Consider the following 21483-nt stretch of genomic DNA (forward strand, 5'->3'; position numbering starts at 1 on the left):
AGAGGTGGTGGATGGCCGGCCACCTGGAACCTGGAAGGGGTTGAGAGGGAGGATGGACGGCGAAAAACGGCAACGCGGGGAAGCCCTGACTAGCGTTCTGGAGCGATTAATATATATTATTCAGGAGCGACGGCCAGGCCATCGCGTGTTTTCAGCGCAGATGGAACTGTCGGCAGGGTAGCGCAGTGTAGCGTAGCGGCCTGGGGGTTGGAGGTGGTGCAGGGCACAGCGAGCAGCGACGAATTGGTGGTGTGTAAGGGCGAAGGAGGGAAGATCAGAGACTAGCAAACATGGGAAGAAGCAGCCCTCGCTCCATTGATTGTGTCACCAGCCGGCAACTAACTGACTGGTATCTACTACTTAGGTTCTGGGTCCCATCTTTTCCCACTGTAATCCGTACATACAGGCGCATCTGGCCTTTATTGCTATCCATTATCAAGACAAATACCTTGGTAGCCCTCCATCCATGAGCTCCTACGCAGCCATTCCCCCCGTTGCTCCCGTCCGATTTCCTCAGCATGCCCCACGATGGCGGTAGGGGGGGACGGTAGTCACGGTACGCACTAACGGACGGAGTCCCCTGCACTAACTGGGCTAGCCCAAGGTACCTTCGGTACTCTGGGTGGGTTACCCTCCTCTTGGGAGTGCGCTATGATTGGCCACCACGGAGGATGCAACTTTCACCTGCCTAATTCGGCTAAAGCGGATGGCGGTTCGCAACGGCCGATGTCCAACTGCTGGAGTGAGTTGGAAGTGTGTAGGTACTTGTCAACAGCTTCTAGGGCTCTTGATATCTTGCATTGGTAACCACCTACCCCGATCACCAATTCCAACAATTGTGATTCTCGTACGACTTCTAGCTATGCGTACACCACTGCAATCTGGCCAGCCGCTTGTTGTGACCCTTGAGTCGTTGCATCCTGTCACTGGCCTGCCTCGCATGATCTCGCCGTCGCAACGCTGTGGCACGGCACATAGATTACCTTGCCTCTCAGGTAGAAGACATTGGCCCGGTTAGTGCAGCTCCACCCCTCCCACCCCTCGAATCGCTGCAGTGTCCGTCCCCATCGATGCCCTGGAAAGCGCATGAACCCGTCTTGGAGGACCAATGGTGGGGTTGCTCGGTCCCCATTTCGACCTCCCTGCCCATTGCCCAGCCCCTTATCGCTCCCGATAGCGTGCTTTCCCCTAACGGCTCCGAGCCTCCGACATGTGCAACTCGCTTCTCTTGGACATCACCCTGCTCATTTCACTGCTGCAGTGTATCGGAGTAGATATGATGCCGGGAATCTGTATCCTTCAGAATCACGACATGTGACTGGAAATTGCAACTCGATGCGAAAAGAAAGGATTCCATCTGCTGGGAAGCTATGGAGAATTAAGGTTAGCCTTCCCTGCGGGGCATGCATGCCTGAATGATGAATCTGATTCAACATCCTCGTCGCTATGTACATACATGGCGCCAGGCAATCTATTACTTGCCTGGCTTGGGATGTCTCGCTGGTGGTATCTCGCCTGTGAATCAATCCAGCCCTTCCTACTGGAGTAATAATAAACCAGCTTGTCTTGTCGGCGCCCCCAGAGTCTGGTGCCTCCTCGGTTCCGTCAACCCGGCCATGCTTTATTGCTGGTAGCGCATCCCACACGAGAGTGGGCGATCTTCTGATTGACAAGTTCGCGCAGATCTTCAATGCCAGGGCACCGTCGCAACCATTTCGGCCCTTATCGGCCGCGACTGGATAGCGCTCGCCAAAGGTGCCTGGGATGCCTGCAATCTTGCTTGCACTTGGCCTGCATTCAAATGTTGAAAGGTTTCAGGCCAGTCGACGTTATCTGTTGAGTTCAAGGATCGTAGATAAGCTTGTTACGCGGTTATACACAATCACACATTTCAGCTTTTGGGAAGAGTCCTAGCAGGCAGCCAAATCGGTCCGAGGCAGGATGACCAATGCCAACTGGCTGCCCGAACCGTCTCTGGATGGGATGGGGGGATGTGGCTTGCATGTCGGGCAACACCATCTCGCCTGTCTCAGCTATGTCAGCCTCCTTCACGTATCAGACAGCCAATCCATCTGCGGTGTCAGAGTGTATGAGCCGTCTTCATGACCAAGAAAATTGCGCCGTGAGAGTCTCATTGAATCTTGGTGCTCCGTCTGGGGCCAGGCTTGATCATGAGTCTGGCCATGAATGTACTATGTCACTCTATTTTCTACGGACACTCGGCCAAAGGACACTCCCCGGATCCGCAAAGTGCTAACCCGGGAGTCTTGATTTGGCCCCAAGGAAAGACCAACCCCCTACATATAGCAGCCGGCCGGAAGTTGCGAGTCCTCAGCCGCATCACCGGCTTGGCATACCTGTTCTCTTCGCAGTTGAACGACTGCCCGCTGCTGCCAGACGAGGTGAGGTTGGTGTGTCGTGGTCTGCCAATGTCGCCTCCACCCTCAGCCAAGAGTGGAAGATAGCACGGGACGGAAGACTTGACCAAAATAGTACCATACAGATTGGGTCCCCTTCCGGCTATTTAAAATATATTAACCCAGTGTAACCTGTCCCAGGACCCCGCAAACCTTGGAAGCGACCAGACGGGCCACAAGGAAGAAATCGCAAGCTAGATTGTGCTTCTCATCATTGGTCCACTTCTGCCAGCTGCTTCAACCTTTTGGATGCCTGGCAACCTCGTTGTTTTGGCAAGGCTGCATTATGAGCTGTGTACATGAGTAGATAAAACCCCATATTAGATAGTTGTTTTGCCTCTGCCCTTGCATTGATTGCTATTTACTCGTAACCCCAGCAGAGATCAACATGGTTTGGAACGCAAGTCCGGTATTGTGGTACGAGGTACGGAGTACAGCTGACGGAATTATGCCGATTCCGCAAGCCACTGGTTATATATAGTTGTATGCCCCGTCCAAAGCCAAGATTGTCGCCGAGGGGTTCACACCGTAACCGACCTCTCTCAGGATGCTGTTGGAGACTTTAGCCCCGTCAAGTGCATCCGGTGTCACCAACTCCCATGGGTAGGCACGGGAGGGCGTGGAAGTCGTCGTGTATACGAATACGCCAACCCCGAATGCCACGAAGTTGATTGGTATGCCTCGCGAAGAGCCGTCTCGCATGGTTCGACCTCAACCCTGTGAAGATGCTGGTCGAGTGTTGACAACCAGGCCGTGTCCTCTCTTGCCTGGCAGGTCCGAACGAACAACTGGACCCATTGGCTCATTCTATACCCTCCTTAGGGCGCCTGCTCCAGTTCCGTGATCTCCTGGCCGCTGATGCCATCTCTGTTAGCCCTCCATATGCCCCCCTCGCCCTCGAATTCTTCTCGCTTCCAGACCTCGACACGGGCCTTGCAATCCTCAAGCGCTTCCTCTCCAGCTCGCCATGCCGCCTGCCGATGCGGAGCCGAGACGGCTATGAGAATGCTCTCTTCCCCTATGGGTACCACTCCAAGACGGTGCGCTATGGCAACGCCCTTGAGAGAATGCTTAGCCAGTGTGGCCTTGGCGATAGCCATCATTGTCCGCAAGGCCAGCTTGCTGTAGGCCGAGTACTGCAGCTCTTTGACCGGCTTTCCCGCGAAGTTGTCTCTAGTAGTTCCTACACTCAGGGGTCAGAGAAAGGAGATGGGACTACTTTGGGGAGGAGGCAGCAATCATCTAACCTGCAAAAATAACAATTGCCCCAGCTTCCGGGCTCCTCACCCTGTCCATGACGGTCTGGACATCGAGATGGTCTGTTGTCAGGGCCACATAGCAGCCATTCTCTTGAAGCTCTGTACTCTCTTGGTCCATCATGGTGATTAGTAGGTTGTCCACCAGTTCCGTAGTCTCCTGCCTCTCCCAGGGAGGAAAGTCCGAAGGGGCCCAGCGCCGAGACTATGCGCAGTGTAAGGAGACAGTGGTCGCCCTAATCGACCGCTTAGTCCCACCAAAAGAGTTCGACTGAAGCTATCGAGAAAGCCAGACACGTCCACAAAACCAGACACGTCTTCCAGATACTTCTTTCCTTCTTCCAAAACCTTTCAACGGAAGAGCGGGCTGATCACTGATCCTTTCTCTGCGCAAACAACCTTTATCCATCAACCTCTCTGAGTGGAAGCAATAATCATCAATACGAACCTTCAACCCCTCATTTGTTAGGACTCCGTTTTGTTCGTCGGAGCTTCCCGCGCGCCCGCATACCAGCCTGAGCCAGGATCTGCAGTCCGAGCCACAGCACAGACTCGCCGCGCTGACTAAGGCAAGCCAATGGGGGATTTCCTTTCGTTGCCATCGATTAGCATCAATGCACCTCGAGGCTTAGTAGCTTTGGATGAAAATGCCAATATTCTTCATGTCATAGCCCGCTCAGCCACTTTCGATTCCCTCCCGACTTTCCCGACCTTCCTCCCCTCCTCCACGAGGCAGACATTCCCCTCGCTATCACCCATCATGTACCGCTCGCGGTCTCCCGACCGCGACGGTGGGGACTACAGGCGTAGATCTCCCCGCCGGCGGGACGACCGAGACGGAGAGCACTACCGCTCGCGGAAGGGTAAACCATTGAATTAGCCTGGAGGATGGCTCTGATCTGCGTCTGTTGTTGTCGAGCTGGCTGGCTAACTGTCTTGGTTACCCGCGAAGAAGATTCCTCTAGGACGCCACCTAGAAGCCCGCTGTCAAGACCCGGAGAGGACATGTACCGTGGCCGTGCCCGGCACGGCAACAGCCGCGACAATGGACGGCATGGTGATTCGTTCGGAGCGGGACGACCGCCACACCCTCCTGGTCAAGCTGCGGGTGGGCTCCGGTACGACGACCCCCCGATACAAGCCGTGAGTCCCGGAGTGGCCGGTGGTGGTCCTGGCCGCGCCCGGCACGATCGCGACCAGCGCGGCCGGAGTTCTCGTTCACGTTCTTCCTCGCGGCACGGAGCGGCCGGCTGGCCCTCGGAACCGGGCGCTCCACGCCGTCGGTCTCGCAGCCCTGGTGGTCGTGAATATAACGGTCGCGGCCGCGGTGGCGGTAGCCGCACTCGTAGTCGAGGCGGCGGCGGCGATTATCGACGTGATTCGAGCCGTGGTGGCAGCCATGAGCGCAGTCGTGAGAATTCTCCTGACCGTTATCGAAATTATCGCGAGCGTCCACGGCCCCATCGCAGAGAACCAACGAGTCAGACATTGATACTGGAGAACCTCCCCTATGAGGTCTCGGAGAAAGACGTGAGCATACCTTTTTTATTCTTCCTACCTGGGGCATCCGATCTTTCCTCCCATGTGTGGAGGGGTTTTGGGATACACCTTTGCTGACGTTATGTACCTTCTTGGGTGATCAGATTCTCCTGGGCATGGACCACGCTTCAGGAAATCCCCGAATGTCAACCGACCAGGTCCGATTTGTGAGAATCCGTAATAACAAGAGAGGTACGTACAGTCAGTCTTGTGGACCACGTGAGCTGGCTAGAGGTATTTGTTTACTGACTACCTACCTATCTCGCAACCCAGGCGGTAAAATCGCCTTTGTCGAGTTTTGGGGCCTTTCTGACGCCACTGACTTTTTCGATCGCTTCTACCCAACTGTTTCTTTTCCCCTAATAAAGTCCCGAGGCATCGATTCAGAACCCATTCCTGTTGGGCTCAATTACAGCAGGCCCCGAGAAGACATGGGTCGCCACGATCCGCGCGGTGACGACGGTGCTTGGAATTGCCTCGAGGTACGTGGCCAAAACATATCCCCCCCTCGTTCACTTCTTTCCCTCCCAACTTCAGTTCTTCCGTTTCTCACCCGCACGCGACTTTCGTCACCGAGGCAACGAACGGACTTTGCTAACACACTCTCAGTGCGGTATCTCGAACTATCCTCACCGAGCTGCGTGTTACAAGTGCAAAGTAGAGCGACCTGGTGAGCCTCAAGTAGTCTGCTAGTCCTGGAAAACCATGCTGACCAACCTAGACGATTGGACCATGGGTGGCTACGGCGGCTATGACGCCCACCCCTCTGGTGGATTCATCCTGACTGGCGAAACGGACCAATGTCCTCAGCAAGCTCCGTCCCAGTTCATCGTAATCCGGGATCTTGAGCCCTCCGTTACCGAGGAGGTTCTCGCCAAAGGCGTCGCGAAGCTTTTCCTGGACAATGAACGGCCGCCCCCTAAGGAGCCAAAGCCAACCTCGAACAAACTCAAGTCAACTGCTCCGACCAACAGCACCGTCGGCCTTGGTGCTGCGCCGGGCTCTTTGCGTCGCGTTTTCCTGATCCGTGACCGCCGGTCTAACGAATCTTGGAGATACGGATTCGCAGAGTTTGCCACCGTCGAGGACGCCAGAGCTGCTGTCGCGAAGTTCAGGGCCTCGGCCAAGTTCACTATCGCATCAAAGCCGGTCATGGTTGCCTTCATTCATTCGGGTGTATTTGTCCCTGCATTCGATGCCCCGTCTCTGGAAAGCCCCGAGTTCACCTTCGCGCCTATCTATAATCCCGACCTCCGTGTCAAGTACTGGGATGATCGCGCCTATCCCAGCACACTCGTCGTCTCCAGCGGGCCCGATCCTTCCAGCTCCAACCTGCCAGGATCCAGCGGAGATGCCGACAAGAACCCCGCTTCCTCCGGCGGCAAGGGTGGCCCCGCTTCTCAAGATGCTTCAGGGAAGAAGGCGAAGAAGGACAAAGATGCCCTCGCCAGCAAGAAAGCGTTGGCCATGGCTCCTCAGATGCAAATGTGGGCAAAGAAGGCTGCAGAGTTGCACGGCACCCCGAAAGAACGGCGCGATGATGGACTGGGCAACTCCCTCACTGGTGGCCCTGCGAGTGCGTCTGGCCCCTCCGACCAGAAAGTGCCCGGTAGTGGACCGTCTCTAGATGCACCGGATTCCACGAATCCGGTACACCCGCATCCGAGAGACCAGTACGTGTCCTTCGCCGACTGGGACAACCTGGAATGTCTTCTCTGCGGAAAGTTCAGGACCGACGAGGGGCTCATTCACCACGAGGTCAGTACCCACGACTGCTTCAAGGATGAGGCCGTGAAGGCGCAGGCGGCAAAGCTGCTTGCCGATCGTGGGAAAGAGCCACGAAACATCATCCGACGCGTTCCCCGCCTCAAGCGCGACCCGCTCCCCGTCTACACCTCTTATGCCGACCAGGACAAGCTCACCTGCTACATCTGCAAACGGGAATTCACGTGTGTCAACACCTTCCGGTACCACGAACGGGAGAGCGAGCTGCACAAACGAAACTTGGCCATCCCCGGCAGAATTGAGGAGGCCGTCGCCGAACTTGCCAAGGAAGGATGGACGCCGGCCAAGATGCATCCCCTAGGCTACCACGGGCCCGTCCGTCCGCAGCCGACGACCCAGGGCTCGCAGTACCGCGACCGCGCCCTGGAGCGGCGCACGGTCTACAACCAGCCCAGCAAGCCGGCGGCGCAGCCGGCCAAGGGGGGCGGCGCCGGCGCCGGCGGCAACGAGGAGCCTGTGGCGGCGGCGCCGGCGGCGCAGCCGCCCAAGGAGTCCAAGGGCGCGGGCCTGCTGGCCAAGATGGGCTGGGCGGCGGGCTCGGGCCTGGGCGCGCAGGGCGCGGGCCGCACCGAGGCGCTCAGCACGGAGCTGTACGCGCCCCGCGTCGGCCTCGGTGCCGAGGGCGGGCGGCTCGGCGACGCCGCAGAAGAGGCGGTGCGCAAGACCCGCAACGACTTTGGCGACTTTGTCGCAAAGACCAAGGACAAGGCGCGCGAGCGCTTCGAGAGGCTCGGGTAGAGCCGGGGAGGCGGGGGCTTGCCGTTGGCTCCTCATCTCTGTGTATCATGTTTTCTGTTCTTTTTTTTTTTTGGCTGTTTCTTTTTGCTTCGCTTTCGTGGAATGTCCTTCGGGGTTCCGGGGTGGATCAACCACCCGAGGGTTCAATTCCCTCCAATAATTACGTCTTGTCATGATACTGTACTTCTACAAAAGGGGAAGTGGGGAGTAAAAACAAGGGGGGCGGGCGTTAGGTTACGATGTACCATGCCAATGCGTGGTTTCGGGTACAGCAGGTTCGAGCCTGCACCAAAGGAAAAAGGAGAAAAGAGAGCAGGCAACAAGAAAAGAGATTGCGTTATGGAGAAGGGGGGTTCATCTGGACTTAGTATACCCCATAATTCCGTACCAATTCGACGTTTCCCGTTCCTGCAGACACGCAACACGGTCTCGGCAACCACGACTTCCCCTGCCGCACCCCGAGGCAGAGCCGCGTCGTTCGGCCCGGCAACGGTGGGTCATGGTCTGTGTCTTCTCGTCGCACCCCGTGAATATAGGAGCTTCCGAGCTGAGTGCAGACTGTTGCAACAGGTTGATCCTGCCTGCTCTTGCACAGGGCGAATACAGGCGGTACTGATCATTGTCCTCCATACGGGCTAAGAAAGGGCTTTGAATATATTTTAGCGACAGCGACGGCTGCTTGACAACCGAAATGAAAATTGGAAATGTAGGTATGTATGTGTATGTTTACAAAAAGCTACCTAACTCTATGAAGGTGACCCATTCGAAATGCAAAATCACATGCCAAGTATATATATATATTTAATTATTACACGCTAGAAGCGCAAAAATCCCCACCAACACGCACAACCCGCCCGCTCCAAATTTACAGGGCAAACACGGCGCCCCCGACCGCGGCAAGGACGCCCGCGAGCGCCATGACGCCGAGGGCCTCGGCGCCGGGTCCCCTCGCGGGGCCGCCCCCCAGCCCGCCCGCGGCGCTGTTCTGCTTCGGCTTGCCCGTCACGGTGACCGTCTCCACGCCGCCGGCGGAGCCGGTACGGGACGACGAATCCCCCGCCGTGCGGGTGGGCTGCGGGGGCCGGTACGTGGTCTGCTGGGCGGCGACGCCGGTGACGCTCGGGATGCCCGCGGCCGCGGCGTTGAGCTCGACGATGTCCTTGGGGCCCGAGGCGGTGCTGTTGAGATTGGCCTGCGCCAGGCCGATCTCGTTGTGGTCGAGGTCGTAGACGACGTAGGCGGAGCGGAGGACGGTGTCGCCGAGGAGGGCGAGGGAGTTCAGGACGTCGTCGAAGTCGTCGCCGTCGTCGCCGGAGCTGAAGCGGCTCATGGGCTGGAGGCCGAAGACGCAGATGCTGCTGAAGGTCACGGCCTTGTTGGACCCCAGCTCGCTCTGGTAGTCGCGCGCGATGTCCAGGACCATCTCGTACACCGGCACGGCGATGGACGCCGACGCCGAGGCCTTCAGGCCGAAGCCGAAGGTGATGGTCAGGTCGGACTCGAGGTACGTGCAGTCGATCAGGGCCAGGCCCGAGACCTGGTTGTCCATGACGACGCCCAGGTCGGAGTAGATGGCCGCGGCCATGGAGTCGGGGATGTAGGACAGGGTGGTGCCCGTGTCGAGGACGGCGGCGATGGGGTCGTTGTTGGCGAAGGGGACCGCGCCGCTCGTCCCGTTGCTGGCCACCTTGAGAGAGCTAAAGGCCACGGCGAAGGTGGCGTAGGTTCCGTCTTCGGTCCCGTCGTCGCTCGGCAGGACCGGCACGATGTTGAGCGGGCCGATGAACTTCTCCTTGTCGATGCCGCCGAACAGGATCGTCCCGGCATCGGACCGGCGGTCGTTCAACCACAGCGAATAGGCCCTGCTGCTGATCAAACCCTGGTTGACGAACTGGTCCACGAGGTTGGGGTAGGTGTGAATGGTAGATTCGCTAGAATTATAACCGATGCCGAGGACGCCGGTGCCCCGGTCGACATCGGAGACAAGGCCCATCTGCAGGGACTTGATGGTTGTGCCGGCGATGGTGAAATCGTCAGATATGTAGTCCCCCGCTGCGGTGCTCTGGTCGATGTATGTGATGGAGAAGCCACCCTCGCTGAGCAGCTTGTAGCTGGAGCTCTTCCCGGGGTTGTATGTTCCGCCGCACGCCTGTCCGGCGGCCTGCTGCAGCTTTTCATTTGTGCAGAACTCGGCATCGTGGCTCACCACCCACGCATCGCTGCTGCCCGTGTCAAGGACCATGCTCATTTTCTGGGGCGGGTTGCCCACTGCGATGTCGACATAGTAGCCTCCGCCCGTGATATTGTTTATTGCCGTCTGGGTAAAAGTGCCGCGTCGCCTTAGCGGGGCCAGCAGCGGTGGCTTGCCGACTCTGATTCCCGGGAGGGCGACTCTATTGAGGTCGAGCTGGACAACATTCTGTGCCGACGCCCATGACGCGACCGCCAGAACGGCACCCAAAGTGGCCCTCATCTTTGAAGACGACGTCCTGCTGATTGCGTGGTCTCGTGCTTCCGGGCTCACTCAAGTCTGTTCGCAAAGACCCCTCTTCCTTCGGTCCTCTTTGTCTCTAAGCGCCGCTGCCCCAAAATACCTCTTAACGATCGGTTAGGCGGTGGTGAAGAAGAACTGCGCAGGATTTGGCGGCGGTCTAGAGCACATCGACAAGGCTGGCTCGGGGGGGTGAGCAGTTTTAATAGGGTAGTAGGGCCGCAGGGGCACCCCATGTTGCACTGCAGCTTCCCAGCGTGGCGCCCAGATCGCGGCCGCCTGTTTGCTGATGGCGGCCGCTAGACCGCGCCTGGCCCCCCATGCGATGGCTCTCAGGAGCTGAGATGCAGGATTGACAAATGAGTACTTAAGAGTGACAAGCCAGGCACACCTTATAACTGCATCTCCATAAGTACCACTAGGTAACCCCGCGCCAGTGTATGGAGTCAAGGGTCTATGAAGTGGGATTGCTGCGCCTCGCATCAGTCTGCCAAGGCATTGATTTTGAATCCGTAATCTTTTTAGAGGCTATGAAACTGGCTGGGCGCTGCACTCACGGCCCTCTTAATTCCAACCACATGGCATTAAGCGCCCTGTATGCCTGTCAGCTTGCTCTTGGCCGTGGGATTGTTGTAGTCACTTGCGAATCCTCCAAGTTGCGAACGAATCCGTGGGTGTAAATGTGGGCAAGTGGTGGGCCCAGCTGCAGCTCCCACGGTCCCGGGTTGTTGACTGCGGGGTCGGTCCAAAAAAAAAAAAAAAAACCTAGGGCCAAAAGATTTCGGCGCCGAAGTGACGAAATAACTGCCGAAGCTCGGCCATTGAAACTTAGGCTTCCATTTCCTCAGATGAAAAGGGTGTATCACAAAGATTTAAAAGGCACCCAGACGGAAGGAGGCGATGGCATGAGGTAGAATTTCGATAAAAGAGCGCTGTGCTCCCCAATATTATAAGCTGGCTATAGGCATAGGTAATAGTAGCGCTCTTCCTTCAACACTTCGTTGTTATACTTTGTTATTATACTAGAACCCCCCTTTCTTACCACATCAGCAAGCAAGCAAGCAAGCAATCACGCACGCTTCAGGGAAACAGCAGGGGCCAAGCCATCTCAGAATATCTCCTCCAGCCCCTCCCAAGCATCCCCACTGCCCTCAGGGCCTGCCTTGTCCCTCTGCTCCCAATACTTGCCGTTGAACTGCCAGTACTCCTCGCCCGTGATCTCGCACCTCGTCTTCTTGAACCAGGCGGGCACAAACTCCTCGCCGTGGCTCTCCCTCACCTTCCTCCTCGCGCGCTGCGCCTCCTCGAGCCTGTTCTTCTCCGTGGCCGCGAGGTCGTACTCGCCGTCCTCCATGGCTCTCTGGTCGGGTCGGAAGCGCGAGTCCGTCGGTGCCAGCCAAGGCTTCAGCTGGTCGTCGATGTGGTTGAAGCTGAGCACGAACGGCGTGAGGTTGAAGGGGATGCCCGTCGGCCGCGGGTTGGCCTGCCAGACCAGGAAGGCCCGGCTCTGGTCCGTCATGCTGCCGCGGTAGACGGATTCCCCGTCCGCCGCCGGCTCCTCCACCGTGGCCTCGTATCCCGGCGTCATGCGGGCGTACAGCTTCGAGTTCCACCGCCCGCCAAGGCTGACGCGCACTCGCCCGTCGCCGTCGACGATCTTGCCCGCGATCTGGTGGGCGCTCGAGGCTTTCCAGCCGCGGGGCTTGAATTCAATGTAGCACACTTCGCCGGTGGACCAGTTCTTGATCTCCATCGGGCCGTAGTTGTCCACCACGGGATTGCCCGTGATGATGCCAATCACCGAGGACGTGACCTTCTTCCACGTAAAGAAGTCCTCCTTCCCGCCAGCGATCGGCCTGAGCTTGAGGAACCAGGTGCCGAGGGGGTTGATGTCGAATGATCTGCCGTAGAACTTGGACTTGACTGCCGACTCGCCGTAGTAGGTCCATCTTGGCGACTCGGCCCATGCCGCACCGACCGGCGGGTGGTGGCTGACTTGCTCGATGAAGAAGCGGTAGTTCTTGTCTGGGCGCACATACTCAAAGGTTTCGCCGAGGAGGGGGTTGAACGGCTTCGCCACTCGTCCGATGGTGGACGCATATTCGCTGGCGGCGAAGGCAGCCACGTAGATCAGCCGTTCGATTGAGTCGGTACGTTCTGCTGCCAGGTCCAGAAGGTCTGCGTATTCCATGTCTTCGCCGCAACGGTACAGAAGTGAAGTCGGCTCGTTGAACGAGACCGGCAACGTCATTTTAGTCATGTCCTTTCCGATCATTGACTTGAGAATGCCCTATATACGACAGTCAGTTTTCCGACATTCGCTCCAGTCTTCATGGCGTGTCACTTACCCAGAGGGAGATCTTGGGCCGGTCATCGGCATCCATCTTCAGCCTCGTCCTTATGCCATTCTCGTAACCCTTGAAGGAATTGCTGATGTCGAAGCCGGTCGATATGGTCAACTCATCCGTCGAATTTCCTTTGGACGCGAGCTCCGATGGCGGCATGGGGGCAACTTCAACCTCGCCAGCATCAACAGCGTCAAAGAATTCATCCTCGTCATCAGATTCCATGTCTGACATGTCTGCGACATGCGAAAGCACAGTCTCGCGGCGAGTAATGCTCTTAGCAGGAGACTTTTGCCTAAGACCCTCCTCGTCCTCGACCTCCGCAGTCATGACTAAGGGGGGAGGCGTTCCAAGCGTTTGCCTGCTTGACGGCCGGGTCTCGTCGAGCATGCCCGTCCCGATAGCCTCTCTTAGCATGCGTTTCGCCTTCTTCTTCTTCTCCTCAGCCTCGCCGACCCTCGCTTCCAGGATCTCCTGTTCACGCGCTACCTGCGCCATGCTCTCTTCCCACATGCGCCGCATCTCGCTCTCCCTGTCCAGGCGATACTGCCAATATGCATCGCGATCCCTCGAGATCCGCAGAAGATCACCGACGAGACCGGTCATAGAGCGGATCGCCGCATCATACGTGGTCAGAGCCTGGGCCATTTTTGGGTCCGAGAGGGTGAGGCCGGGGTTCTTGGTGGCCTCAACAATCAGGGCGGAATTGACATTGGAGATGGTCTCGAGCTGTAGTTTGGCTGACTGGGCGGTGATGTTAAACGCGTCCTTAGTCGCAGTTGTTGCATCTTGGCGGCTCGAATCATCGCCGTAGTCGTCGTCTTCATCCTCTCCGTACGGGCTGCCATTACCGGCCTTGTCCGCCTCCGTACCCGTATCCGCAAACTCGTAATCGTCATCGACCATGCTGCCGACGGTGCTAGTGCCTGTGGCAGCCGCCTTGTTGGAACTCCTGGTGGCCGAATGCAGCTTGGACAGCTGGAAGCTGTTCCGCTTCGGCTCTGCAAGACTGGCGCTCTCGCTCGGGGACTCGCCGATCGAGGAGGCGGCCTGCGAATGTTCGGCCTTGGCTTGTTTCAGTAAGTCTGCACTGCGTGCACGCTGTCGATCCTCCTCCTTCGCCTGGTCTTTGGTCCATTGGATCGAGTTGTTCAGGGCCCAGAACCAGCGCTTCGCCTCGACCTCGTGATTGGCCTTGAGAGTATACTTGACCGAAGATTTCCCTATAATCTCAAACTTGGTCTTTTCGTCGGCACTCATGTGGAGTTTCGCGATGCGCATGTTGATCGCGCCGCGGCAAGCGGATCCAGCATCGTCCTGGTGCTTGTAGTAGCTCAGGACCCCGTCCTCCAAGACAAACCACCGGAGTTGGTAGCCTTTCCTGTAATTTGTCCACTTCTTGAGATAACCTTTCATCTCACGAGCTTCCCTTCCGGCGAGCGGGTCTCCGGGGGTCGAAGATGCGGCGCTTTGGGATGCAGAGCCCAGGACGGCTTTCTCCTGGATGCCCCTCTGGGCAGCCACGGCCGCTGGCGACCTCTTCAGCATGGCCCTTGTAACGTCGTCTTTCGTGACATCTTGCGGCAGCTTTCCTTTGCGGTCTCTGCGGAATGGATCCGCGCCGTGCAGGAGCAGAACCTGGATCAGATGTGTGTTCTTCCGTCGCGCTGCTTCATGCAACAACGTCCCTCCGGCTTGGACCGTGACCGGGTCTGAAGCAAACTCGGTGCTATTTATATCCAAAACCGTCTTGAATCGGGCCTCTTCAAGCACCTCTTCGAGGGTCTTGAAGTCGCCGTGGAGGATGAGATCCTGAACCTGCCTGATCTTGTTCTCGGCGAACAGAGACCTGGAGAGCTGTAACTGTTGGAAGATGTCTGGGTTTCGCGCCAGGTCGATGGGAAGGCGGCCGGTGAGGTTCGCAATGGAATCATTGATGTCCTTCTGCTCCAGCAGCAGCCTTACTACATGGCCCCGCCCTTGGACTGCCGCGACATGCAGAGGCGTGTTTCCATCCCTGTCCCTTGCGTTAACATCTATAGTCCCAGATCCATCGGAGAGCACATATTCCACGACAGGCTGCTCAGCACATTGAATCGCCAGGTGCAAGATGGTTGTATCCTCAAGGGCTCCAGGTTGGGTCGAGAGAGACGAGGTACTAGCTCGAGGGCCGTTCTCCGCCGTATCGCGAATTGCCTTGGATATCAACGCGGTATCCCCACTTCGCAAGGCTTCAACAATGCGGAATTTCCGAACCGACTGTTCCAGAGTACTTCCCTTCTCGGTGGACAGGTTCGAAGCTGACCTGGCGCCAGAGAGGGAGGAAGTATGGTACGAGGGTGACCTGCCAAGTACACCGATACCAGCTGTAGAGAGTCTTGCATTATGCCCCCTTACAGACGTGGATGCCTGTGAGACTGCCACCGTGGAGGTAGAGATGAGGGCAGCTGTCCCGTGAGAAGCGGGAGAGGTAGCATCCTCGGCGGCAGTGTCGTCGTCTGGTCGGGATTTCTCACGCCTTAGCAAGGAGAGAGCTGCGGAAGATCTCGACCGCTTGTGATGACTGGATTGAGCACAGATAATTAGTTTCGACTGTGACTCGTCATATGCGAACATTAATGGTATAACAAGCCCCGCATCCATTATCAGCAACCGTGGAAGACAATGCAGGCATTGGGTCCAGACTCGGTGTTAGAAACACAAAGGAGGGGGCCATGATGGTAGAACCATAAGTTTGAGAGATGGAAAGACTCCTTAAGATAGCTTACCTATCACCTGCGTCAGACATTTTGAAGCTCTCTGTGGACAACGATGACCAGGCTGGTCTGAAACGAGGACAGGAAGGAGGCCAATGGGAATAGGCAGCAAGAGAGCAAATAAAGAGCTAGAAGATATAGACGATGCAGGTTGGAATAATGTGGTTCGGGAAGCCGGCAGAGACAGCAGTTGTCGTCTACAAGTGCCTCTTACCGCATCATCATGGTGTTCCCTTGTTTCGAGCGGGTGGCTCATCCCAAAAATGACGTTTGTTGGCCTTTGCACGTGCAGGGGGTGACTTTAAAATGAAAGGGCGTGCATAGAGTAGAATGGGGGTCTGCCAAGACGGCCAACCAAAGTTCCAATAAGCCTGCCTGTACCTAGGTTGGTTGAAGTGGGAGGTAGGCCGTACGGAGGGTAGATATCGACCTGGGCAGACTGATTGGAAGCCCTGGCGAGCCTCTGGGTTGTCCATGTCTTGAAACGTAGATCTTCCATGCCACTGGGACTAGGTACCTTGCACGCTAGTGGTGTGCAGCTGATGACCGAGGTCTCCAACTGGCACAACTGCCAAAGCTGGAGGGGGAGGTACTGAAGATATCCGAACCTCGGCAAAACAGCGCCCTCACTTAACAAATCCATATTAAGGGACTCGATATCAATGCAGCGAACAGCAATCCCAAATCAGATATTTAAAAAGCTGTTTCTCCATATAGTCGTTCCGTATTCCCTAGACCTTGGACTCCCGGAACTGTAACCAGAAACGGATACCAAACGAGGCCCCTTGCCCACGTGAATCGTGCACCAAACGCCTCAATGAGTGACCGGCCAACCTTGGTTAAACCCCCGCCGGAAGATCCAAACAAGGCACCAATCGAGAATGTCTTGGACGTAACAGAACTGGGCGTCCTCGGGCCCGTAAGTTGTTGGCCCTTATCCAAATTGCCGCTGTTCCCCTCGAGGCTCACACAAGCGTCCAGAACATCTTCACCAACACCCGCAAACCATGGCAGCCACCCGGCGCCCGGGGCATCTACGGCGGGGCCGTGATAGCCATGAGCCTCTCGGCGGGCCAGCGGACGGTGCCGGATAATTTCACCGTCCACAGCTGCCACTGCTACTTCCTCCTGGCCGGCTCCGACGAGCTGCCCATCCTCTTCCACGTCGAGAAGGTGCGCGACGGCCGCTCCTTCGCCACGCGCACCGTCCAGGCCCGCCAGCGGGGCCGCTGCATCTTCACCACCACCATCTCGTTCGCCCGCGAGGACTCCGGCGGCCGCCCGGACAACCAGGTGCGCCACTCGGCTCCCATGCCGACCGGCGAGGACGGGCAGCCGCTCCGGCCGCCGCCGGACGACTTCGACGGCGAGCCCGACATGTTCGCCACGGGCCCCTTCCAGAACTACCGGATCGACATCCTCAACGGCGACAGCCCGCATCCGCACCTCAAGAAGACGCGGCAGTGGTTCCGGGCGCGCGGCGCCATCTCGGCCGAGGGCGGCCACCAGGCGCACATCGACGCGCTCGCCTACGTGTCGGACAGCTACTTCATCGGCACCATCACGCGCATCCACCGGCTTTGGCGCTTCCCCTTCAAGGTCGAGGACGTGGGCCAGCTGGCGCCCGACCTGCAGGACTACGTGCGCAAGCTGAACAGCTGGGAGGGCATGGGCTCCAGCGTCGACGACCTCCGCGGCCGCCCCGAGGTCGGCATGATGGTCAGCCTCGACCACACAATCTACTTCCATGAGCCCAGGCGCGTGCGCGCCGACGACTGGATGCTCTCCGAGATGGAGAGTCCCTGGGCCGGAGACGGCAGGGGTGTCGTCACGCAGCGCATCTTCGCCAAGGATGGAACACTGCTGGCGACCTGTATACAAGAGGTATTTCTCTCTCTCTCTCTCTCCCTCCCTTTCTCGCGTCCTTCCGTATCTGGCACGCCATGACTAACGCGTTTATTAGGGGCTTGTCAGATTAAAGGACAAGGAAGAGGATGTAAAAAGCAGCGAGTCCAAATTATAGACTTGTTTTATAAGTAAACATTCCGTCTTGTTAGAATGTATTTTCTATGCACTTGGGGGCGCTTTGGGATTGCATGAGCTTGTTAAAGTCGTGTATATGCTTTTGAGGAAGATAGAATAGATGAAGTGCTTTATGCGCTACAGCTCGTCACACTGGAGATCTGCTTTGTCCATGGAAAATGGGATTGGTATGTGTACTGTATGCCTCAGGGTGATAGGCCCCGTGTTGCTTACAGCGGATGCAAAGGTCGATGAATTCCCCAAACTGTTATCCCCAATGGGAATCAGACCCTCTTAAGGACGGACCACCAATTGAAGTAACCATATATGCTTCAAGCGGTTCTTAGTTACCTATACCTCTTGTCCCTAGTAAACTCAAGGCGTCAGGATTTGCCCATGTACCTAGGCAGTCAATCGTCGTCGAAAAGTGCCATTAAACCTAGCAGCCATCGAAACGGAACCAATCCCAAGTAAAATCAGGGGGGATACACTCATCCTGCTCGCCGCGTCGTACATCTGCTCAAAGTCAATTTTGCCATCGCAGGCGTCCTCGGTGGCGTACAGGTAGAGGATGCAGTTGCCCCTGTTGTCGATCTCGAAGATCCGGTGGCTAGTCGGGTTCTCGGGGCAGCCCTGGCCGCCGTCCCCCGAGTAGTGCGCCGACGGCGTGGTCTCGCACTTCGAGTCCCCGAAGATGGTAAAGTCCCACACGCTAGCCGCCGTTGCGAGCATCATCATCTTGGATGGCTGCCTCATCCTGTCGTTCCTAGTCGCCGTTGCCTTCTTGGCTTCGGTCGCGGGGTGGGGATACGCGCGGCCTGACGGAGATGTGCTCGTCATGGTATACCGGGTCGGCGCCGCGCTTCGTGAGGACGAAGTTGAAGACGGAGCGGCGGTAGGTCAGGAGGTCGATCTTGCTAGGAACAGTGATGATGATGTCCTTGTTCCACTGACCCGCGTTGATGAGGTATGAGACTGGGAAGGGCACGTCGGCGTCGTAGTCTGCCGCGTACTGGGCGAAAACAACGTCTCTCCAAGTTCGATTGAGGTTTCTAGTCGTCATGGCGAGGATATTGGTCACAGGCCTGGGATCTTGGCTGCTATTTATTCCTGTTTCTCATGATCTGATCTTGAGATATTCTAGTCGCTGCCCTCTGGCGACCAACTTCTGGCCAAGGCTGTCGTTGAGTGTTTTGAACGGCAAAAGGGAGCCCCGAAATTGGAACAACTGCTGACGGTGCTGCTACCTTGCTTGAGGAGGCTCTCACGGGCAAGCCAACGTCAGCCGCCGATCTTGTCTCCCGGCCAATTGCGGGGCATCCGCGACCATCCGTAAGCGCAATCTGCCTCCGCGCAGCGAACCTACGACAACCTTGCCTTGCGACCAGCTTCACCGAGTGCTATGTGCCACACGGTTGCAGATTCACAGTTGCATAGACTTACGGTTTGTTGGTTATCGCTGGGAAATCGATACATTAACTGGCAACAGGGATCCTGACTGCTTACAACCGAGATGTGGCCAACAAACAGCCGTTTGGCTCCTGAGCCCCGGCCACTTCGGCCGCGTTGCATATAGCCATTCTCGAACACCACCTTGATACAGTCTCCTACCGTTAGGATGTAGTCCGAGAGCCAACCGTCCGCTCTTGGGCAGGACTGCAACTAACGGCGGCGAAGCTACTGCGGGAATCATAGGTTCCCTGGTGAGTCGCGAAGACGGCACCGACGACCCGTTGTCTACTCCCACCGCCACGTCGGATTGTAAATTAAAACATGTGTGCCAAGAGCGCATAATGACTGGCCATTGGTTGATCGGAGGATCGGGGGAGTACGAGTCATCGTCAGCCTCACCGATCCTGGCGGTCGAGTTGGGCCGGATATAGGGTGGAGAGCAGGCGACCTTGACGACCACGACCCAGCACCAGGTTGGACTGGGTATGAGGCACGAGAAGAAGACGCAGCATTGACACATTCGAGGAGGTGGCGATTGTGATCCCATCGGCAGACTCCGATATGCTTGCAAGCGATGGCCGTGAATCCTGAGCTGAGGTCTCACGTAACTCATCAGCGCAGACTCATGACCCTCCACCGGCTATCCGGTAGTTCCAGTGGAACCATCTGTCCGTTGGAGGGCCTCACATGGTCACGAATATGTGTGAACCACCAAGAAATAACAGGCTGTGCTATTGTTAGTAGATCCTCGTTACGGACATGCTCCTGGTAACATACTCGGTCCTCCGATGCCCACCAACCAAAGGTCTGATTCGCCTCGGGTCTATCGCCCACAATGATGTCGGCAATATGCGAGTAAAGCGGGTTATCTTCCGCATAGCGGAGGTGAGCGCAGTGAGAGGGCCTTCAGAGCTGTCGTAGATATCGAGAATGGTGTTTCCATCGGACGGATCCCACTGGCCCAGGACCTCAACAAACCCCTCCTCGTCGTGGTGGATACAGAGGCAGGTACAACGGTTGTCTACCTTGCGTACCCGTAACTTCTTGACGCCAGAAAGGGTCGCCTTTGTCAAGTATGATAGGTGGTGCAAACGGCAAACTCATTAACATCGTCAAAGATCATGGGCGCTTGCCTAGGTTTTAACACCATCGGCTGGTCGACACCGGTGTAGATGCTGGCGCCGATGCTTTGGAAACGAGAACGATATACCGTTAAGGCGTCGACGATCAGCCCAGTGATCCTGCCTTCCCCAGCTGCCACTACTGACCAGGACGCTAGACGGTTATGGTTCATGATCCAGGGACAAAAAGAGACAGACCGGCCCTGATTTGTCGTCATCTATCCTTGGTTAGAGTGGTCCGTCTCAACAGACGGATATGCGAAGAACTAACCATGAGGAATGGCCCCGGTAATTGGATGTTGTCGTCAACCGTACATAAGTAGAGGAACGTGAGACACTCGCCGGGCTGGAAGTGAAATAAAGTGGCTGGCCTAGACGCTTACCGACTTGGCGAGAACGCTTTCCGTGCGCAATAATGCCCTTGACGCCGCCGAAGTCACAGTAGACGCTGAGGCCAGCCGCGTAGCACCTCCCACTTTGAAGAGGAAGATACTGGCAGAGGCGCCAATTTGGGTAGTGTAGGAGTTGGCTAAGACGTTGTGTCTGACCCAGTCTCGTTGAGAAGACCACCCTCATCGAGACGGCCAACGTGTCGACAATCCTCAGGACAGCATTATCGAACAGCCTAGAGTCAATGTTCCATATTGCCATTGCCGGCTGAATTGATGTTCTTGTATCTTCGATATAGTCAAAACTTAAGCGTATCACCTTGAGATCCTAGGGAGTAATTAGCATTCAAAAGCATACGTTAACTTAAGTAGATAACATACATCCTGAAACATGCGGAGGAGATTGAGAGAACGGCCGTAGATAGTACCATAGGCTCCTCTACTTGGTTCCCCGAGCCAGGCAGAGCTTAGCCCATCACCGTAGATCAGGCGAAGAGCTCGAAGTCCGTGTGTCCCAAGCATGAAATTCACACCCAGAATAGCACCGGGCCGGACCTGAATGCCCAGGTTTAAAGCCGTGTCTCTTCCATTATCGGCGAACGCGATCCGATGGAGGTAGGCTTGGCCAAATATTGAGATCGTGGAGGCACCAAGCCAGCTGGCCAAATTACCGTTCTCTTGCAGCAGATGTTTAACCACCTTGCTCGGTACGGGTCCATAATTGATACGTTCGAAAAATGTGGCAGTTTCAGACGCTACGATAAGGCAATATGTCAAATCGTAAGAGAGGTGACACATAACCTTCCGTTGCAATTCGGCCGGTAGGCAGACACAAACAAGTTCGAAAAATATGTGTTAAATCTGTCTCGTTCACGAACAGACTCCGAGACGGGAACCGCGCCAGAGAGACTTGGCTGCCACCGTTTAAAAAGTCTCGAGGAAGTATGGGTTGCGTCTGCTGGCCGAGATTGTACAAACCAAGGCAAGAAAGGCGATTCTGCCGGCGGACGAGCTTCCAGCAACAGACATGCGCGAAGAAGAGAGGTCGAAGTGGATATTCTCGAGAGGTACTCGGCTCATGGCAAAGGCTCACATTAAGAATCCTGCATTTTTGTTTCGCATTTCGGAGTACTAGCGGACTGTCATAGAGCAATGTTGGCTTCTTGCCGAGG

The 21483-nt window shown here is 56.6% G+C and overlaps 8 protein-coding genes across 8 annotated transcripts; 2 read left to right on the top strand and 6 right to left on the bottom strand.

Moving 5' to 3' along the window:
- Positions 1-3235: 3235 nt before the first annotated feature.
- Positions 3236-3794, bottom strand: QBC33DRAFT_459173 (Molybdopterin biosynthesis MoaE; the record flags this gene model as incomplete). The annotated part of the gene is made up of 2 exons (XM_060424914.1): positions 3236-3600; positions 3665-3794. 2 exons carry the CDS (start codon positions 3792-3794, stop codon positions 3236-3238), a joined length of 495 nt encoding a protein of 164 aa, XP_060279762.1.
- An 884-nt stretch (positions 3795-4678) lies between these two features.
- Positions 4679-7735, top strand: QBC33DRAFT_459008 (uncharacterized protein; the record flags this gene model as incomplete). The annotated part of the gene is made up of 5 exons (XM_060424907.1): positions 4679-5203; positions 5317-5404; positions 5486-5694; positions 5822-5882; positions 5934-7735. The coding sequence occupies 5 exons, from the start codon at positions 4679-4681 to the stop codon at positions 7733-7735; spliced, it is 2685 nt and encodes an 894-aa protein (XP_060279763.1).
- An 835-nt stretch (positions 7736-8570) lies between these two features.
- QBC33DRAFT_240530 (aspartic peptidase domain-containing protein) lies at positions 8571-10437 on the bottom strand. The gene has a single exon (XM_060422907.1). It carries the CDS (start codon positions 10206-10208, stop codon positions 8601-8603), a length of 1608 nt encoding a protein of 535 aa, XP_060279764.1. The 5' UTR covers positions 10209-10437; the 3' UTR covers positions 8571-8600.
- Positions 10438-11237: 800 nt separating this feature from the next.
- QBC33DRAFT_240548 (Oxysterol-binding protein-domain-containing protein) lies at positions 11238-15453 on the bottom strand. Its single transcript, XM_060422908.1, has 3 exons — positions 15340-15453; positions 12575-15134; positions 11238-12516 (listed from the first exon to the last, which is right to left on the bottom strand). Exons 1-3 carry the CDS (start codon positions 15357-15359, stop codon positions 11335-11337), a joined length of 3762 nt encoding a protein of 1253 aa, XP_060279765.1. The 5' UTR covers positions 15360-15453; the 3' UTR covers positions 11238-11334.
- Positions 15454-15728: 275 nt separating this feature from the next.
- On the top strand, positions 15729-17781 carry QBC33DRAFT_479393 (Thioesterase/thiol ester dehydrase-isomerase). The gene is made up of 3 exons (XM_060425312.1): positions 15729-16246; positions 16309-17211; positions 17291-17781. Exons 1-3 carry the CDS (start codon positions 16145-16147, stop codon positions 17348-17350), a joined length of 1065 nt encoding a protein of 354 aa, XP_060279766.1. The 5' UTR covers positions 15729-16144; the 3' UTR covers positions 17351-17781.
- Positions 17725-18693, bottom strand: QBC33DRAFT_598074 (uncharacterized protein; the record flags this gene model as incomplete). Its single annotated transcript, XM_060431952.1, has 3 exons — positions 18161-18693; positions 17839-18096; positions 17725-17751 (listed from the first exon to the last, which is right to left on the bottom strand). Exons 1-3 carry the CDS (start codon positions 18410-18412, stop codon positions 17725-17727), a joined length of 537 nt encoding a protein of 178 aa, XP_060279767.1. The 5' UTR covers positions 18413-18693.
- On the bottom strand, positions 18694-19802 carry QBC33DRAFT_240565 (uncharacterized protein). The gene is made up of 2 exons (XM_060422909.1): positions 19579-19802; positions 18694-19527 (listed from the first exon to the last, which is right to left on the bottom strand). Exon 2 carries the CDS (start codon positions 19412-19414, stop codon positions 18803-18805), a length of 612 nt encoding a protein of 203 aa, XP_060279768.1. The 5' UTR covers positions 19415-19527; positions 19579-19802; the 3' UTR covers positions 18694-18802.
- QBC33DRAFT_240607 (uncharacterized protein) lies at positions 19668-21354 on the bottom strand. The gene is made up of 4 exons (XM_060422910.1): positions 20693-21354; positions 20306-20639; positions 20194-20225; positions 19668-20140 (listed from the first exon to the last, which is right to left on the bottom strand). Exons 1-4 carry the CDS (start codon positions 21107-21109, stop codon positions 19871-19873), a joined length of 1053 nt encoding a protein of 350 aa, XP_060279769.1. The 5' UTR covers positions 21110-21354; the 3' UTR covers positions 19668-19870.
- Positions 21355-21483: the final 129 nt, after the last annotated feature.

Source organism: Phialemonium atrogriseum, assembly GCF_030411735.1.
Source record: "Phialemonium atrogriseum strain 8032-3 unplaced genomic scaffold QBC33scaffold_30, whole genome shotgun sequence".
Classification (NCBI taxonomy): Eukaryota; Fungi; Ascomycota; class Sordariomycetes; order Cephalothecales; family Cephalothecaceae; genus Phialemonium; species Phialemonium atrogriseum.